Source organism: Enoplosus armatus, chromosome 18 (assembly GCF_043641665.1).
Source record: "Enoplosus armatus isolate fEnoArm2 chromosome 18, fEnoArm2.hap1, whole genome shotgun sequence".
Classification (NCBI taxonomy): domain Eukaryota; kingdom Metazoa; phylum Chordata; class Actinopteri; order Centrarchiformes; family Enoplosidae; genus Enoplosus; species Enoplosus armatus.
In genome coordinates this window covers 1,839,119-1,859,188 of record NC_092197.1, presented here as the reverse complement: position 1 = coordinate 1,859,188, position 20,070 = coordinate 1,839,119, and the positions used below count along the sequence as shown (strand labels likewise).

Below are 20,070 nucleotides of genomic sequence, written 5' to 3'. Positions count from 1 at the left end.
TTTAACTTTAAGAATGCTTCCATCTTTAGGCAGTAGGTGCTGCCCTGGATGTTTAGCCCACGTCCAGCTACATGAATACAATCTTTACATTATTATTGCATTACCTTTCTCTGTCCACAGGTGGCAGTATTGTTTCATTTGCCTTACAGGTAAGTTTTCAGGTTGAGTTTCCTCTCTCGCTTCCTCCCAGCTGGATGTATCAGCAGCACCTGTGAGTTTAGAGATGAAACCACAGCTGCAGTGTGTTGTGTGAACACAAACCTCGTTAATCTGTGAGCCTGTGTGTATTATTAAAGGTGTAAATCAACCTTACAGCTGGATAAGTCCAGGATAACAAGCTGGATGCTGGAGAAGGAGGTGTGATGGTTTCCTAAAGTCCTGAAAACACCAGAAGAAGTACTTGTACACAGGGGTGTAGTAAGGATGGACTACACCCAGCAACCAGACTCTATACAATTTTAGTATTTAATAAAGAAATCACAAAATGTCACATTTTATTTATTAATTTAACTGTTTAATTTATATTTTCTGTAAATGTTATCTTCCTATGTTACATTCTAAATCCTGTTTCAACGTTTTATTTATATCAAAGTTTTATTTAAATCTGTTTGTTTTAACTAAAAACAGTCAATTCTAAGACATTTTACCTGACAAATAATAACGTCAAGTCTCCTCTTCGGGTCATTAAAGCCGCTAAATTCCCTGAAATATTACCAAGAACATGACCTCACTGTCCTCAGTCAGCTACGGAAAAACACTCTGTTCTAAATATATTTTCTCAGTAATTGTGCAACATGGAAATAATATGCTGAAAACAGAATCCAGTGGCACTGGTGCACTGAAACATACACAGCATCTACCTGTAGTCTCCTAGTAACTTAAGTTAAAGTACTAATACCACACTGTGAAAATACTCCACTACAAGTCCTGCATTCAAACCCTTACCTAAGTAAATGTATGTAAGCATTATCGCAACATTTACTTGTAGTAGTATAAAGTACAGTACTTGAGTAAATGTACTTAGTTACATTCCTCCACTGAAGGAAGGACGGGATCATCTGGAAGAAGGATCGCTCAGAAAAACACAAACTTTTGCAAGCAGAAGTCGTCCAGTTGTGGAAGTATCCAGATCCTTTAAGTAAAAGTACCACAATGTAAAATACTCCATTACAAGTAAAAGCCCTGCATTCAAAATTGTACTACAGTTTAAGTACAGAAGTATTATCAACAAAAGTATCAAAAGTTTAAGTACCAGAAAAATGGCCCCTGTGATTGTTACATATTTATTATATTATTGGATAATTAATACTGATGCAGTAATGTGTAAGCAGTATTTTACTGTTGTAGTTGATGAAGGTGGAGCTAGTTTTAACTGCTTTATTATCTGTAAAGCATGTTTCATGTTTCATTAACTGATCACATGAAAAGTACCCAGTAACTATAAGTAAAAGTAGTAGAGAAAAAAGTACAATAAATAAAATGGAAATACTCTAGTACAAGTACCTTAAAATGTACAGTACTGGAGTAAAAGTATTTCATTACATCCCACTTTATTTTACTTCCAGATGATACGGATGAAAACACGTCACCTGTGAGGTTTTAATAATGATTTTATTTTAGCGATCTGATTTCAGTGACATAACAACACAAATCTAATAAAGCACTTCATAGATTCAACTTTAAATATATCCAAACTATACATCAGTGACAAGCAGAGAAACACACACACACACACACACACCACAGTATTGCACACCACCCTGTTCGATTCAAGAGTAACATTCAAGCTTCACGGCAGGAATCGTGCCGTGTTTCTTATAAACCATCTGTTTCTATTAGCATTGATCCTATTAGGATAACATGTTCGAAAAGTAAAATCTCATTTTGTCTCCGTGGGACAAAACATCACAGTGAAGATCAACGTAGCGACTGAAGGACGGGATCAGTAATACTGAGGATACGTCGGGTAGGAGCCCATGAGCTGAGTCGTGGCAGGGGGCAGCATGACTCCCGGGAGGCTGCTGTACTGGTAAAAAGAGTCCAGGGGCAGCGTGGGGACGCTGGGCAGAGGGGAGCTGTACTGCAGGCTCTCCTGTGCTGCTGCTGAGTGATACCTGGCGTAGGGTCCCGGCCTGTAGGCCTGCAGCTCGGGGTAATGCATCAACTGAGAGGCCACGTTTGCCTGGCAGGCGTGAGCCAGGGCGTCCTGCACCGTCCTCTTCAGCTTCATCCGCCTGTTCTGGAACCAGTTTCTGATCTGAGAAGGAGAAGAAGAAAAAAAAGTCTCATGAGGAGAAGTTTTCACTTAAAGTTTCTCTTCATCAGCGACCGTCAGGGCCGAAGCCAGGACGGCTGAAGACACTGAGGCCAAATGATGTTACTGGGAAATAAACAAACACCCCCCCCCCTGAAATAAATAAGATAAAGCCCAGAGGACATGAGCTCAGCGTCCATCATCTATATATCGTCATGTATGTCCTTCTATATACTGATCGGTTGTTACCTGTTTGTCAGACAGGTTGAGCTTCTTGCAGAGCTCGGCCTTGTCTTGTGTTCCCAGGTAAGCGTTCCTCTTGAAGGCCCTCTCCATGCTGCTGATCTGCTCCGCCGTGAAGGCCGTCCGAGGTCTCCTCCCCAACGGGGGAGACGCTGGCGAGGTGGAGGCGCAGTCGGCGGGGGCTGATGGGGAGAGGGAGTGACCCCCTTCGCTCTCGTACCCGGAGGTCTCCTCCTCCGTCCCGCTGCTGAAGCCTGCCTCCGTCACTGGGGAGAGGAACAAAGAAGAAATCAGTTTCAAGTATTCAGATCCTTTCCTCAAGTAAAAGTACTCTTGTTACAAGTAAAGGTCCTGCATTGAATATGTTACTTAAGTAAAAGTATACTCAAGTATTAAAAGTCAAAGTGACTGTTTAACATTTTATAATCTCTTCATATGTTAAGTGACTAAAGCTGTCAGAAGTTTCCCTCTGAGATGTAGTAGAAGTAGAAAGTGGCAGTGAATGTGAATACTCAAGTAAAGTACAAGTACTTGAGTAAGGCACTTGTGGAGAGATCTTACCTGGATTACTGAGAGAGGTTTGGTGCTGCAGAGCGCTCAGACTGAAAGCATCGAGGCTCCTGTTTTCTTGCTGCTCAGGAACATTTTCAGACTTCTGCCTGCAGTAAAACCCCGGCAGACTCTCTGAATGTGTCCCGCAGGTAGAGACGGCCTCCGTCTCTGCAGGCTGGCTGCTCTGAGCCATCCATTCGATAGAAAAATGTCCTCTCATGGCTGCTGAGTGCTGAAGGTTTTGTCCTGAAAGAGGCCAGGGAGAGTATATCCTTTGGAAAGTTCTGTCCAGAGTGCAGGAGGAGGTTTCTCAGGAGCCTGCTGGTCTGTCCTGGTGCTGGGAGAGTTTAAACTGCCCCCCTCATCACGGCTTGTCTGTATTTATAGGGGGCATCCCTCCTCATTTCAAACTGCCTCAGCCCCAAGATCAAAGCACACATCCTCCCGTCCCTCCCACCCTCCCCTCCTTTAGTTTTCACAACTGGAGTAATTAAGACGTCTCATTCAGTCTCAATGAGGCTGTTACAACATGGCTCCAGTGAGTCTGGGAAGGACCCCCCCCCACACACACACACACCCACCTCCCCTCCTTCCTGCCTCCACAAAAAGATAATAGACACACCTCACCCCAAACATCTCCTCTGCAGCCGCGTACTGTAGATACATGGAGTCTGTTTCAAGTCCAAAATCATATTTACAGAGAATTTACAGAGAACTCCAACTGATCATCAGTCAAACATAAAGCAGCGCAGCTTGAATTTTGTTTTTTATGTAACATGATAATATTCATCAAAGAGTTTCGGGTCTCTAACAGTGCAACTACATTTAAAAACTGTAGAGAATCAGTCAAAATGGACTCAAATGAGACCAAAGAAATGAGATGAAGTTGAATTAAATACAAATAAAAGACCAGAAATGCTGTAGTTTTCGGAAGTTCCCTGAATTCTGTAAAGAAAAGAAAAGCACAGTCGAGAAATGAACCGATCAGATGATTTAGATTTAGAAACAATGAGTCAGCTGACCAGCTTTTCTTCATTTTCTAAGCTCGTAAATTGAATATGTTTGTGTTTTGGCCGGTTGGTCGGACAGAGAAAGAGATCTGAACACGTCAACTAGCATTCTGGGAAACTGTAGTTTTAATTCTGATATTTTAAAAACACTGAATCACTTTGTGAAATGGTGACGAGCGTTTTTCACCATGTTCTGCAGATCCAAAATAATCTTTCTTTTCCAGACAGTCATTGATCAAACTGTGGCGCTGAGAGTCGAACTGCTCATCGCCTTAAAGTCACTTAGGACACAAAAAATAACATCTGAAGTCCCGTCAGTCAAACTGAAGCTTGATCTAAAAAGAATCCTTGAACTTAATAACCTACATAATGAGCAGTGAGTGGCTTAATATCACAGCAGGAGTTAATCCCGGATCATCCCCAGATTAAAGGTCACAGTTACTGATATGACAAGAGATTTAACAGTGATGAGCTTTCAGCTTCTCTTATATTCTTCTAATTGATCAGGATTTCAGTAAAAACAATGATCTTAGATCAATAACCTGATAAAGAACTGTCCGGCTGTCTGGCGTCATGTTAGAGGAAGTTAAAGAAATACCAGAAAGTAATTAAAACACAAAAACACACATTTAAAGTACTTAAAATATTACTACTTATAGGACGACTGTGGTGAAAGAAGTACTCAGATCCTCTTCTTAAAAGTACCACAATTTTAAAATACAATTTACAAGTAAAAGTCCTGCTGTACAGAAGGATTATCAGCTAAATGTACTTAAAGTATCAAAAGTAAAAGTACTCGTTATGGAGCCAGAATGTGTGTACTGCAGCCTGTAATGTGTCCTGTATTTTATATCCTCATTATAAGTAACATCTGTCAGAGAATTGTAAACAAGTAAAAAGTACTATACTAAAAAGTACTATACTCAAGTAAACCACGTACTTGAGTAAATGTACTTAGTTACTTTCCACCACTGCAAATAAATACCTTTTAGTAGGACTGCCTTGGAGTAATTTACGGTGATATAAACTCACTTTAAGTACCCATGACTTACTGGAATATTGTGTTAATATCTGATGCAGAAATAAAATATCACAAGAGTACTACAAACTAGTATTGGAGGAAGTATTCAGATCCTTTTACCAATAGAGCGATGTAAAAGTATTTGTTGCTAAAGTAAAAGTATGCTAGTATTATCAGCGATGAAGTACTTCATGCAGACAAATGGCTCCCTGATTACATATTATACAGATATTAATATTACTTCTGTAGCCTATGATAACAGCGTTAATCATAATTTATTATTTGCGTGATGATATGAATCAATATAAATGTTTACTTGTACTTTTATTTATTCTTATGGAAAAGCACAAAAACCAGTTGGGATGAAACCACTTACTGTTATACTGTTATTATAGTACTATCATAGTTTTGCTGTATTTGTGTATTAATAGTGAAACGATATTTTCTTACAGCCTTGAACTGTTCTGTAATAATATTCTGAGTGATTATCAGTTTTCCTGTGTTTGGGGTTTTATACTTTATAGACTTTCAATTAATTAATAAATTAATAGTTTGTGTTGAAAACAATAATCACGCAGGATTCAACATTAATATACAATATTCCATATAAACATGATGCTGGAGAATAAGAAGAAAGTAGCATTAAACGGGAGTACTCAAGCGAAGTACCTCAGCCCTGTACTTAAGCGCAGTACTTGAGTAGTACTGAGGTGCAGTACTCCATGAATAAACTGGTCGTTCATCTATTCTGCGGCGCCTTAAATCATCTCGAACTATTGTGTCGCTTTCAATGCTAAACTGCGGATTCTGGGATCCAGTTAAAGAGACTGATAACGACCTGAAGACGATGATCCCACCTGTGAAGTGGCCCATCACCTCCTCCTCCGCTGGACGGACCCGGGTCTGCCTCTGGAGGAGGACGGGGAGGCAGGGAGGCGCTGTTTTGTGTGCAAATGCTGCGCGGGCCGAACACACTGCGGCTGTAAAGGATTAATCGAGTCAATCACGAAACGGAGCCATTGATAAGATAATGAGCTCCCGGGCCGGTGAATGGATCCGGGGCCCAGCGCGCCGTCTCCGCGCCTCCAGACGCGCTGTCTGTGGGCGCAGCGGAGACCAGAGCCGCGGTGCTCACAGCTCATTACGGACCCTGAGGGACTTCAAAGGCCTCTGCGCTGAGACAGGGGACCATAAAAGCCGCTCCTGTCTTCAGGTTGTGTAAATAAACACGGGAGAGACTCTGTCAGGCTCTTTGTATCACCGGTACTGCTGGTTAGAGGTATTTCTCTACAGTGAAGTACTCACTTTACCTGAGTACTTTGATGCTACTTTATACTTCTACACGCTACACCTCAGAGGGAACTACTGCTCTTTTTACTGCGTTTATCAGACAGTTTAACTGACACAGTACTCACATCCTTTACTTAACTAAAAGTAAAAGTACTCCATTACAAGTTAAAGTCCTGCATTCAAAATCTTACTCAGGTGAAAGTATTATCAGCAAAATGTACAAAAGTATCAAAATGAAAGTACTTGTACTGCAGTAAAACTCCCCCTGTGACTGAACTATGAACATATATAACATTATAATAGTGATGCATCAAAGTTAGAGCAGCACTTACATGTTAAAATGAAAACTATGGCAAAAGGCAGAGATGGAAGAAGTACTCCGATCCTTTAATCAAGTAAAAGTACTAATAAAAATACTGCTGTATAAGTCCTGCATTCAAAATCCTGCTGAAGTAAAAGTGTATTAAAAGTATTATCAGCAAAATACTGGAGCTGCAGAGTATCTGTCTGTCTGTCTACCTGTCTGTCTGTCTGTCTGTATCCGTTAGTCTGTATCTGTCTGTCTGTCTGTCTGTGTCTGTCTGTATCTGTCTGTCTGTATCTGTCTGTCTGTGTCTGTCTGTATCTGTCTGTCTGTCTGTCTGTATCCGTTAGTCTGTATCTGTCTGTGTCTGTCTGTCTGTGTCTGTCTGTCTGTCTGTCTGTCTGTCTGTATCTGTCTGTCTGTCTGTATCTGTCTGTCTGTCTGTCTGTATCTGTCTGTCAGACGCTGATACCTGTCCACCCCACGATCCACGACAGACGGAGACGGACGGAGGTGACGGAGAGACAACAGCTGATCAGGACCTGTTTGACCTTTGACCTGTACCGATCAGCTGCCTGTTGTCTTTTCTGTTAGTGATGTTTGTGTGTTTTAAGTACAAGTTTGAGGTACTTACTGGAGTATTTTATTTTATTTCTTAGTTATTAGTTACTCTTCAGATCAGGACTGATTCTCCACTTTGTTTTTATTAACACACAAACGTTTCCACCTCCGCCAACAGGAAACGTTTTATATTATATGTTGTGGCGTTTACAAACTGAATATGAGAATAAAAACAGGTGGATGGAAACGTACCTACAGATCTCAGTCACAGGAGACATTTTACTGCAGAATGAGTACTTTTACTACTGACACTTTAAGTACACTTTGCTGATAATACTTCTGTACTTTTACTGAAGTAAGGTTAAGTACTTTATCTGTGAAAGCAAGTTTATTTGTATAAATCGAAATAAAAGCGTTAGAATTGCATCTAAAAACACACAAAATCAAATAAATTAAAATGAGATACTGAATGAATAAAATAATATAGAAGACCAGAAATAGTTATATTGAAGTATTAAGATGTCCTGAATTCAAAAAATGAAAAACAACATAAATGACTGTATTTACTTAAGATTAAAGTTGGTTGTAATATTACATACATACATATATAATAAATTCTATACAGCCATCTCTTGTACATTTCTGTATCCACTAGAACATCATTTGTAAACACTATTTTCCAGAGATGATGGTGCTGTTTAGTTGAGTTGTGTTTTAATTCCAGAAGTTATTAGAAGGAATTCAACATATAAAAGCATTTGAAATGAGTGAGACATGACTTTACATGTTAGCCTCCAGCTGCTGGATTGTTTTGGGGAGAAATTTAAATTTCACAATCTGAAGACATGCCTCTCTCTCTCCCCTCCGTCCCCCATTTGATGAGGGGAGTCGCAGCGCCTGCTCGTCCACCAGGACCAGTCCCGCTGGCCCCATCAAAGCCCCGGGAGCCTTTGATGAGGTTGATAGGGATCAATGGGAAGAGGCCTTAACTGACTGTGTTACAGACGGGGCGGGCAACTGCTGGAGACTCCCGGCAATGGAGATCAATGATTATTGGGCGTCATCACCGCCTTGATCTGCATGTAGGGATCCATTCAGCACCAGAAACACTCACTTTTTAGGTTGTTTTTCAGCTCCTTTGTGCTAAACTGCACCTCTTTTAAAGGTGATATTCTATCATTTACTTCTCGTCAAGTACTTTTTAGGGGAAAAACACAGTTCAAATTAAAGAAGGGAAAGTATTAAATATGTATTTCTCCCTAATATTTTCACTTTATTTCTAATCTTACTTTCCCTCTTTTAGGTGTCAAGGAATGTATAATATAAATATAGAAATAAAATAAGTTTAAATAAAGTATTAAAAATGACTTAAAGAGGATTTATGATGTTCTCGTGCAGCTTATTGATCTGTAAATTTGAATAAAGTAAAATAAATACTGAGATAACTTTATTTGACGCTAATACAGAAAACAAACTGTTTGACTCAACTCACTCTAGAGCACCAAATGTGGATTAATCCGCCGCTGAAAATAGTCCCCAACAAACACATTATTTCCTCCCGTTTGCTCCATAAAAAACTGCAGCGAGCAGAGAATTTCTTTACAAAAACACTGAAGCTATTTATTTGTGAGGCGTTTTTAAAGATGTACGTCTTCAGCAGGAACCGGTGGGCTGTGAGCTGAGAGCCACAGACAGGAAGTCAGACAGGACTGAGACATACTGACATGTTGTTGGTTTTGGTGATTTGTTGACAGAAAGAAAAATATAGGATATCACCAGACTTGTCCTTTAAAGCCTTTGTTAAACAGAGATTTATTGGGCTCAGTGTGTGATTTTATCTACAAAAACTGATAAAGACGGACCCAAAGGAGATATTAGCTCTTACATGCAGAGATCTGACCACCAGGTTGGGACATGTGTCTCCCTCTGGTCTCCTGTCAGGGCCTGCGGGGGGGGGGGTTCGAGGTGTGTTTGTGTCCATAACAGAGCAGCAAACAGGCCCATTAGAGATGAAAGAGTCTGAATGGAGCCAATCAAAGACGGGCCCAGCAGGAGACTGTTACCCCACAGACAGCAGCAGCCTGGGACTGGGGCCGAGGAGGACGAATCACCCCTCATCCTGGATAAGGAGCATTTACACACACACACACACACACACAGTCGGGATTACAATCTGGTTTACTGGCCTGGTATGTTCACATATATCTTGTGTGTTAGCTCAAAAGATAACACAGATGTAAACAAAGACACCTGAGAGCACAGATCACGCAGAAACCCTTGAAGCAAAAGTAAAGTGCTAAAAATAAACAATTTAAAGGGTCAGTTCACTCAAATAATAATAATAAACAAACACATACTGAGCTTTTCTAAAAACAAGTCCTGGTTACTCAACAACAGACATTTGTTTTCACCATTTATTGATGTTAAGAGAATAGATGTTAACGGTGATGTTTATGGTTTATTGGACGCTGTGTTTTGAAGAGAGTTTTTCAAGTAGTTTCCTGTTGTTCTCAAATAAATCCTGTTCTTTGGGAACAAAAAAGTCTAATTTCACTGAGGAGAAACTTATAGATTTAAAGGAATATAGTTATATAGCAACATTTAGGGAAATGCCTTCATGTGCTACCTTGCCAAGAGTTAGATGACGAGATCGATATATTAAATATGAAGCTCCAGCCAGCAGCCATTTAGCTTAGCTTAGCATAAAGACTGGAAACAGGGGGAAACAACTAGCCTGGCCATTTCCAGAGGTAAAGATGTAACGTTAATGAATTCAGTAGCTCGCCAGAAAGGAGGTCAATTTGTCCAATCCCCATTATTATTAGCAGCTACAACAGTAAAACACTGACACTTTAAGTACATTTTGCTAGTAATACTTTAGTACTTTAGCTTTTCTATTATTGTTTTGCAACTTTTACTTAATCAAAGGGTCTGAATACTTCTTCCACCACTCAGTTCTCTGGCTTGTATTAAATCCTGGAAAAGAATCTAAAGGATACCCCTGATGCAATCTTGCCCTTCAGGTTTTATATAACAGAGATCCTCATTTACAGTAGACGACTGTGTGTGTGTGTGTGTGTGTGAACTCTCAGGCGTTTCCTTCACCTCTTCCTAACAGCCTCATTAACCTCTAAATACCAGTTTAACATCAAAGGCCGTGTCAGCGCTCACACCTCCGTCTCCTCTCACATCCACTCCCTTTGACATGTGCACACACACTTCTACACGTACGGCCGCTTTCTGCTAAATAAATATCTAGTTTTCAAATTTAAGACGGCTGAGCTACATGACACGTAAACACAATACAATACATAGTGTGTTTGTAGCTGCAGGAAATGCAGTGAGGAGAAAAAAGGAGTTTTATTTTATGTCCCTAAATCACCATTGACACGTCACTGTTTTTGACACCGAATGTGTGAAGCAAAAGTTTCTGAGGGAGCAGGAGACATCGTCCTGCACTGAGGAGACTACCAGTCTGGACTACTGTGAGAAGGGAGGACAGAGGGGATGTAGTTTGTGTAAATGTAAATTCAGTTAACTGTGGATGAAGGACTTACAGCTCCTGGGAAAACTAATGGAGTCTAGTTTTTGTTTATTTGAAGGAATTCATAGAAATTTAAACTCTTCTTCAGCCTACACCATGATTCATTCACCAACATTTCACAAGGCCATATCAGTAAAAGTGCCAATACACCAAAATGTACTTGAAGTATCAAAAGTATTTAAGTACTCATTCTACAGTAAAATGTCTCCTGTAACTGAATTCTGATTCAGAAAGAGACTGTTAATACTGATGCATCAATGTTACAGCAGCATTTTACTGTTGTAGCTGCTCGAGGTGGAGCTAGTTTAACTACTTTATATACAGTTAGCTAGTTTATCTACTTTATATACAGTTAGCTAGTTTATCTACTTTATATACAGTTAGCTAGTTTAACTACTTTATATACAGTTAGCTAGTTTATCTACTTTATATACAGTTAGCTAGTTTAACTACTTTATATACAGTTACTTAGTTTAACTACTTTATATACAGTTAGCTAGTTTATCTACTTTATATACAGTTAGTTAGTTTAACTACTTTATATACAGTTAGCTAGTTTATCTACTTTATATACAGTTAGCTAGTTTAAGTACTTTATATACAGTTAGCTAGTTTATCTACTTTATATACAGTTAGCTAGTTTAAGTACTTTATATACAGTTAGCTAGTTTAACTACTTTATATACAGTTAGCTAGTTTATCTACTATATATACAATTAGCTAGTTTATCTACTTTATATACAGTTAGCTAGTTTATCTACTTTATAGCTAGTTTATCTACTATATATACAATTAGCTAGTTTATCTACTTTATATACAGTTAGCTAGTTTATCTACTATATATACAATTAGCTAGTTTATCTACTTTATATACAATTAGCTAGTTTATCTACTTTATATACAATTAGCTAGTTTATCTACTTTATATACAATTAGCTAGTTTATCTACTTTATATACAGTTAGCTAGTTTATCTACTATATATACAGTTAGCTAGTTTATCTACTATATATACAATTAGCTAGTTTATCTACTTTATATACAGTTAGCTAGTTTAACTACTTTATATACAGTTAGCTAGTTTAACTACTTTATATACAGTTAGCTAGTTTAAACTTCTCATATACAGTTAGCTAGTTTAACTACTTTATATACAGTTAGCTAGTTTAACTACTTTATATACAATTAGCTAGTTTATCTACCTTATATACAGTTAGCTAGTTTAACTACTTTATATACAGTTAGCTAATTTATCTACTATATATACAATTAGCTAGTTTATCTACTTTATATACAGTTAGCTAGTTTATCTACTTTATATAGTTAGCGCTAGTTTATCTACTTTATATACAGTTAGCTAGTTTAACTACTTTATATACAGTTAGCTAGTTTTAACTGCTTTATATACAGTTAGCTAGTTTAAACTTCTCATATACAGCTAAGAGGTCACAAGGCAAAAACTAGGCTGGGAAGCATTGGTTTAATCTCTAACAATGCATGACATTTTGTAATGTAAAATCTTAATTGTAAGAGTAACAATAGCTGTCAGATAACTGTATAACTGTAGTGGAGTAAAAAGTACAATATTTCACTCTGATATTTAGTGAGTGGGAAGTGTAAAGTAGTATAAAATGGAAGCCGCTGGTTCAGTTCTTCAGTAAATGTGCTTCCATCACCAACTACATGTTCCTCTTCCAGTATCTGCTGTGTGGTTTTCTCTGGAGTGAACGTACAGATAAGGCGACAGGAACGTTGAAGAATACAGGTCACTAGTACACAGGTGTGTATGTGGGGAAACAGTCCTTTTACACAAGGACAACACAACACAGAAACATCTTTGAAAAATGACTTTTAACATGATCTCCTGCGAAACAGCAGATTTAATCTCATCACACTGTAACCGTTCAGGAGAAACCAGGTTCTGTTTAGAATAGGAGCTAATTTCTTTGCACCGTTTGTGAATAGAAATAATACAGGAACATCTCCCCCTTGGAGAAGTACAAAGTAGCATAAAATAGCAATACACTTCTTAAGTACAAGTACCTCAAGATTGATGATGATGATGATGTTGGTCACGTGGTCCACCACTTTGGTCCAGACTGAAATGAGATTTTGTTGAGGATGAATCCCCTGACTTGCCCTCTAGCGCCACCATGAGGTTCACATTTGTGGTCTTTTCAAGAGAATAATACTAATATAGAATATCACCAGCTTTATCCTTCAAGACTTCATCTTTTATTGTAAAATATATAAGCAGTGCAAGACCAGATCGTACAGTTCAGCAGATTACAAATAAACACCCTCATACAGGCAGATCACAGATCACTTAATATCTCAGTGTTGAATTTCTAATTAATAAATTAATAAATCCACTCAGCTGTCAGTTTATTAGGTACACCCAGGAAACGCTGATGCAGTCCAATTCAACAGTCCTGTAATAAATCCTCCTTCATGAAGGTCATAATGTTCGGTTTGTGTGCTGATTCAACTGTCGGATCATTTTGGAGGCAGGACACAGGTTTATTAGAAGTATTAGTACAACAATTAAGTGGGTTTTAACATACAAGGAATGTGCCTTATTACTAATAATAATAAGTAAGAATAAAAACAAGTACTGCAAAAGCCAAGCAATCATAAATACAACATTAACATTTATTAAAAATATGTCAAATATAAATATTCTGAAGTGAAAATTGCTTTAAAGTGTAAAGTGGATATAAATGGGTGGACAAGAAAATAATAAATAATGGAAACACCTGTCAGTGTAACGCAATACAGTTCAGCAGCACCACAAACAGGTGTTTCTATTATTCATATATATATATGTATAATGCAGAAGTAAAAAACGGAGCTTTATAACCTTCATGAAGGGAGGATTTACAGCAGGACTGTTGTATTCGACCGCAGGGTCGTCCAGTGGAAAGGTTTTCATTCTGTATATACACATATATATATATATATATATATATATATATATATATATATATGTACACAAATGCTACAAATGCATTACTGGCAACATGCAAAAGGAGAGATTTGACATTTCTACACTAGTAACAGGACTTAGTTATGTTTTTAATATAAATTTTTTACGCTGTATTTCTACGACGAAAGATAAAATAGTTGCTGATGACTTTCCAGAGTTGTAAAATCGCGTTTTGACGTCTGATAAACCTTTAAACTCGTGGATTTGTTACTAAATACTCCTGGATTTCATTGTCTCAACGTTACCTGGAGCCGCGCGGCCATGTTTTCTGTCCACTTAGTCTTCTACCGTCCTGTCTCCAGGTCACAACCCTCCTCCTCCTCCCTCCTGCAGGAGCTCTTCAGCTCTGGTCAGGCGTTTCTCTCAGACGGAGGGATGTACTCCAGACCAAGATGAGCAAATATCTCCTCCTCGGACGTCGCTCTCAGATACTTACTCTGTAAGAGGATAAAAAATGAAAAGACATCCAACTAATTTAGCAAGAAAAAGGCGTTGATACGGCGAGGTGTATATTTCTACCTGTTTGTTATCGTACAGAGCGTGGCTGCTTAGAGACATGGCCTTCTCGTGTCCCGCCCAACGTCGCAGCTCCCTCTCAAACAACTGTGGAGGACACGGAGTCAGCGGACGTATTATTCACAGTGGAATATCCGATCAGGGACGACAGCTCACCTTGGATCCCGTCCAGCCCAGCAGAGCAAAAGCGAACTGGCTGATCGGAGAGACCACCAGGTCCACTCTCACGGCTCTCCACGGTTTGAGTCCCGCGGGTTTTGTCTGCTCCACCTCCAGCCCTTCATCCTCACCAGACACCCGGTGACTGCATGTGTCCTTTCCTGTCAGTGTCCCTGGCTGTGTGGTTCCTGGTTTCTCCTCCTGGGCCAGTTTAAAGATGGAGAAACACCTCTCAAAGCGGTCCATGTTGGAGGCGGGCCGAGCAGGACCGTCCTTAGACTCCAGGTAAGAGTTTCTTGTAATTTTCTGGTACAACAGGAAACCCTGTAGAGACAGAGAATGTGGCTATAAATGAATCCAGATTATTAAAAAGAACAATGTTGACATTCCTGACATAAACACCACCTACCTGTGATTCCAACCTGGAGACCACTTTAGGCATCAGTCCCACCTCTCTGCCCTCCTCTGGGTGTGTTATCAGGAAGTCAACGTCATGGCCCGTCAGCTTTCCTCTGGAGAGTCACGAGTGATGTTTCCATCAGTTTCTACAATTTCAACCAAATAAACTGGAGGGAGGGAAGTGGGAGGAGCTGCTTGTTCCAGGAGGGCTTTTCCACTTCCTGTATTCCCATTTTAAATGTTCCTTAAAACGATGACCTCAACGATACTGAACATACAAACACGGGACCCTCCTGGATAATCTAACGATGCAGCAGGTTTATGTTCAGACCCCCAGTTAGCATTATTTCAACTTCAGAGAAATTGTGTTTCGTCGTGGACGTCTCAAAATACTACAATACCCATGAGCCTCGGCTACCTTTGCTGTGAAGAAGAAGACAGTCAGAGTCGATTCAAAACTCTTCATCGCTGAATTTGTGAACAAATCACGGCGCTAAAGTTACTGAATTCATCTAAAATTGACCCAGAATTAATTTAAGCTGCAGATTGTGTATCTTTAGCTTTCACACGTTTTTGTACTGAAATGCACCCTGGGAATCGTAGTTATGGTTTTAAGGCTTTTGCCTTTGACTTAAAAAAACCTGATCTTTTCTAACACAGTTGTTAATCTTGTAAAATGTGTCTTTTTAACCTTCATGAGAGCGTCAGCGCCTTAGATACGCTGAATGTTTGCTCTTTTACCTCCTGAATCCTCCGATCAGAGTCATTTGTGACCCTGGTAACGCAGAACCGACAGCTCTTTCCACAATCTCACCGATGGCGTCGGCTTCGGCCTTCGTGACCGGCTGGTTGAGGTCATCATAGTGCTCCAGACCTGAAAGACACACAAACTATTGATTAAGGGAGAAACTTGATCAAATACAGAATGAATGCAGAGCGCAGAGACACACACCTGCTCGTTGAGCTCGATTGAGTGTTTGCCCTGAATCCTGGAGCTGGTGAAGGTCCTGTATCCCCTCTCTGATCCACCGGTCGGCTGTTTTAGCTCCGACTCCAAAAATACCTGTTAAAACCTGAAAAAAACAAAAAAAACGTGTAATACAGCACACAACAAACATCGTTAAAAATGACCTGAAGCAACAGGGATCAGTGATCATTTTAACAGTTTCTTTAAAGGATAAACATTCAGTGTTCTCGTCCCGTTAAAAGACCAAAAGCTCAATACTTCCTGACTTCCTGTCAAGCGCTCAACATCGAGCCCATTTGGTTCCTATTGAACTTTTTGTAGAATTTTATTTTAACTTTCTACCTCATTAACACCAAAATAAAAAATAAAAAAAACACACACAATCTTAACAAAGACTCACAGAAAGAATCTCAACATGAACATATTCAGTTCATTTTCACCAAGAACACACAGATTCTGGCCTCAGCATTATTATCAATAAGATATTTCAGGCTTTGGATAGACACATAGTACTTGTTAGTAGATACATTCATTGTATATATATTATATAATCATATATATATATATAATCACCAGCTGTGCTCTTTAATGTGAGTCAACGCAGCGCCCTGAATGAGCACTAGGAGGTGCTAAAGAGAAAACAAGATGCACAAACAGCTGATCTGTTTTGCTGGTTTTGCTAAATTAACCTAAACTTCCATTCATCGTTTTATTTTAACTGCTTGATAAATCAGTGGGTCCTTAAAATGGAGGCGATGTCAGTGTGTTTCTTTATTAAAGGAAGCAGCCACACAGACGTCAGACATGTTGGAAAGACTGTGGATCGTTTGATGTCTTCGTTTAATGTTGCCGACCTTTTTTTTTTCCCAGTAAAGATTTAAGTGGAAAAAACATTCAAACAGAGGACTTTTTTTCTTCTCATATTGTTTAATTTGAAGAGTTTAAGAGCCGTGGAGACGTGAAACTGTGCCACAGTTCACCCAAAAACAGCAAAATGTTAAGAAAAGTGAGCATCATTTATGTAAGAGCAGCACTTCTTTCTGTCTTATCTCTTTAACTGTCTGGTGGTTGGAGACCACTGTTTCAGGGCAAAACCGCTGACATACCTTCAGCGCTTTAAACCGCTCAGACCGCTTTGTGGATTCAACTTCACTTGATGCTCCGTTCTCCAAAATGTCCTGCGAGAATAAGAATGGATTATTAGATTTTCTTCGAGTGTCATAAAGTAGCCAAAAGAGGGTTAGAAAGCTGGACAGAACATTTTCTGCTGACTTTGACGACTCTGAGTGAATGACCTCCCAGACAGGGAAGCCCTCCGAGCTGCCTCATGCTCGTCACCGGTTTGGGGAGAGCCTTCAACACGGCGGCGGCCCGTCGAAACGCGACGCCTCGTCCTTCGTCCTCACTGAGCTCAGCGCTTTCAGCCAGCAGCGACAAAGCATCCTGCGACAGAAAACACACCTTCAATGTCTCCGCTCCGCAGGTCCACCTGGATGTTGTTTTCTTTTCTAACGTCAGCGTTTTAAGTGAAATAGCAGAGGTGTGTGTTTGCTGGGGGGACGTACCGTGAGGACGGCGTTGTGGTTGTCCAGAGTGGTCCTCCTCTGACAGGCGTAGCTGGGGACGGAGAACACCACAACCTCTGCTTCATCAATCTGCTGCTCCTGAAAGACACAGAGTCATCAAACAGCCGGCAAACTAAGACCTGTATTCATCGAACTGCTAGAGGACGCTGGAAAGATAAAAGTAAATGTCCTTGGCTCTGCAAAGTACAACACACCTGTAGTTTGTGTCTGTCCAGTACTTCAACAGGACGGCCCTCCCGCATGCTCTCTGTGTACCAGCTGATGTCCAGAAGGTGAGCAGGAGTTCGGCCCCGTGAGTCCAGCCACGTCCGGACCTCCTCACCACAGTTGTTCTCCGAAATGACGTGTGTGACGCGTTCACTGCCAAAAAAAACGATATTCAACAGCTAAAGTACTGCACTGACACGACATAATAATACATAATAATATATGACATAAATACACAAAGACAATACATATACGACTACATTTAGTTTACAGGATTCATCGTCTGGACGTCTGTACAAAATGTCATCCATCCAATAGTTGGTGAGATATTACCAGAGGTGGAGGAAGTATTCAGATCCTTTACTTCAGTAAAAGTACTAATACCACACTGTGCAAATACTCTGTCCTGCATTCAAAATGTTACTTAAGTAAAAGTACAAAGACCCAGAGCCCAAAGTGACACCTTCACTGTGCTTGTTTTATCCAACTAACAGTCCAAAACTCAAGAATATTAACAACAAAAAATGACTTAAAAGACTATAAAAATAGTTGCCAATTAATTTTCTGCCATTCGACTAATTGATTAATTGATTAAAATACACTGTTGGATACTTTCATTTATAACAAGACATCATATTTTATAAACTCTTCATATGTTTAGTGTGCAAACATCTAAAGCTGTCAGATAAATGTAGTGAAGTAAAAAAAAGTACAGTATTTCCCTCTGAGAAGTAGTGGTACAAGTACTTCAAATCTGTAAGTGTATCTTACCTGAACGAGTCCTCCACTTGAAAGCCTTTCTTCCGACCGAGCTGCGAGAGGAAGGCTCTCCGACTGGCTCCCATCTTTCTTTCTAACAGGAACAAAACGACCTGAGGGAACTTGGTTGGTACTTTATCCCCAGTGCAGTCACTCCCAGTAGTCCCAGTAGTCCCAGCACTCGAGGAGACAACTTTCCTTCGCTTTAACGGCACCATGTTTCACTCTGTAGTTAAAATAATACGTTGAGAGAAACAAAATATTTGGCTAACTTTGACATTAGCTCTGTTCACTTCTGTCACAATGCATCACTTCTGTGTTGCTAGCTTACTCTTAAAAAGCTATTTATCATAAAAAAGTGATTAAAATTCATAAAAGGCTCCGACGTAGTGACGTAACGCTGTCTAACGTGACGGGCTTCACTTTCTGAGGCAGTTTAGTGGGAAAGAAACAACACTGTGAAAGAGTGCAACCGGATGCAGCTGTGTTGCCGCTGCGCCGGCTCCACCTGTGCGTTACCAAAATAGTTCCGATTGGAAACAATGCACGATCAGGCTGCCCGGTATGGAAGCCCATTTCTGCCATTACAAAAAAAAAAAAATCAAAAGATAAAAATGTTATTCTATGTTAAAAGCAAAAATATGAATCAAAATAAAGACATAGATAGTGAGTCATAAATTATTATTATCAAACATATTATCTCTTACTCCCACATAATTTTGACTTAGTATTAGCTTCTTATACATTTTGGCTTGGTTTTTCTATATTTTGACTTCCTAGCTCATAATTTTGATTGAATATTTCACAATTGTGTTTTGTTTATGATTACGTATTTGTATTTGCATGTATGACTGTGACTTTCAAAATGTGATATGTCATAATATTTTCGTTGGAAGTCAAATTTCTTTGTGAAATATTGAAGAGTTTTAACTCTTTGGGCCTCAAATAATTATTTCAATGACTCGATCTGAGAAGGTTAGACAGGAAATTACTCTTTAGTGGATCTTTCAACAACATCAACATAACAAGGGGCCCCAACCAGAAACTGCTTTATTGTAATGGGTCAAACATCAAAAAGGTTTGGAACCACTGGCTTATTTAAAAAAAAATGCATTTTATGCCGTAAAAGTACAATATTTCCATCTGAAATGAGGTGGAAAAGAAGTATAAAGTAGCATAAAGTGGAAATACTCAAGTACAAGCACCTCAAAAGTGTACTTAAGTACAATCCTTGAGTAAATGTACTTTGCACCATTGAATGTAGCTGAAGGAATTTGTAAGTACAGCTGGTTCTACAACTGTAAGCCCATCACAGCACAGATGATGAGGATGATAAGCTGTCTGCAGTTACAAATAATAACCCACCCTGTCTGATGCACAGGCTACTATCAGCTCAGCAGAACACCTCCAGCTGTTCGCTCATTTCATGGTTCGTCAAGCAGCAGGTCGGACACGTCTGTACTGACTGATTGCTACCTGCCTGTACAACACCTCGTTATAAACACCTGCAGAAGAAACATTTCATTCTCACCTCTTACCTCAGTAACAGAATAATCCTCACGGCACAATATGTCAGTATAGGAATGTCATATCATATTGATTTCTTGTATTTATTGATTGCTTCCCAATGTTTTTTTTAGATCATCTTTTGTTTTCATTATGTTTAATTCTGCTGATAATTACATGCTAATTGCTCTATATTTCCCCTTTAAG

The 20,070-nt window shown here is 39.4% G+C and overlaps 2 protein-coding genes across 2 annotated transcripts; both read right to left on the bottom strand.

Annotated features, from left to right (window-relative positions):
• Positions 1 to 1,942: 1,942 nt before the first annotated feature.
• On the bottom strand, positions 1,943 to 3,269 carry ved (ventrally expressed dharma/bozozok antagonist). Its single transcript, XM_070924082.1, has 3 exons — positions 3,059 to 3,269; positions 2,504 to 2,763; positions 1,943 to 2,257 (listed from the first exon to the last, which is right to left on the bottom strand). Exons 1-3 carry the CDS (start codon positions 3,267 to 3,269, stop codon positions 1,943 to 1,945), a joined length of 786 nt encoding a protein of 261 aa, XP_070780183.1.
• Positions 3,270 to 14,114: 10,845 nt separating this feature from the next.
• On the bottom strand, positions 14,115 to 18,589 carry polm (polymerase (DNA directed), mu). Its single transcript, XM_070924675.1, has 11 exons — positions 18,370 to 18,589; positions 17,586 to 17,751; positions 17,371 to 17,469; positions 17,078 to 17,248; positions 16,912 to 16,983; positions 15,791 to 15,911; positions 15,580 to 15,712; positions 14,849 to 14,951; positions 14,437 to 14,763; positions 14,284 to 14,367; positions 14,115 to 14,201 (listed from the first exon to the last, which is right to left on the bottom strand). Exons 1-11 carry the CDS (start codon positions 18,573 to 18,575, stop codon positions 14,115 to 14,117), a joined length of 1,569 nt encoding a protein of 522 aa, XP_070780776.1. The 5' UTR covers positions 18,576 to 18,589.
• Positions 18,590 to 20,070: the final 1,481 nt, after the last annotated feature.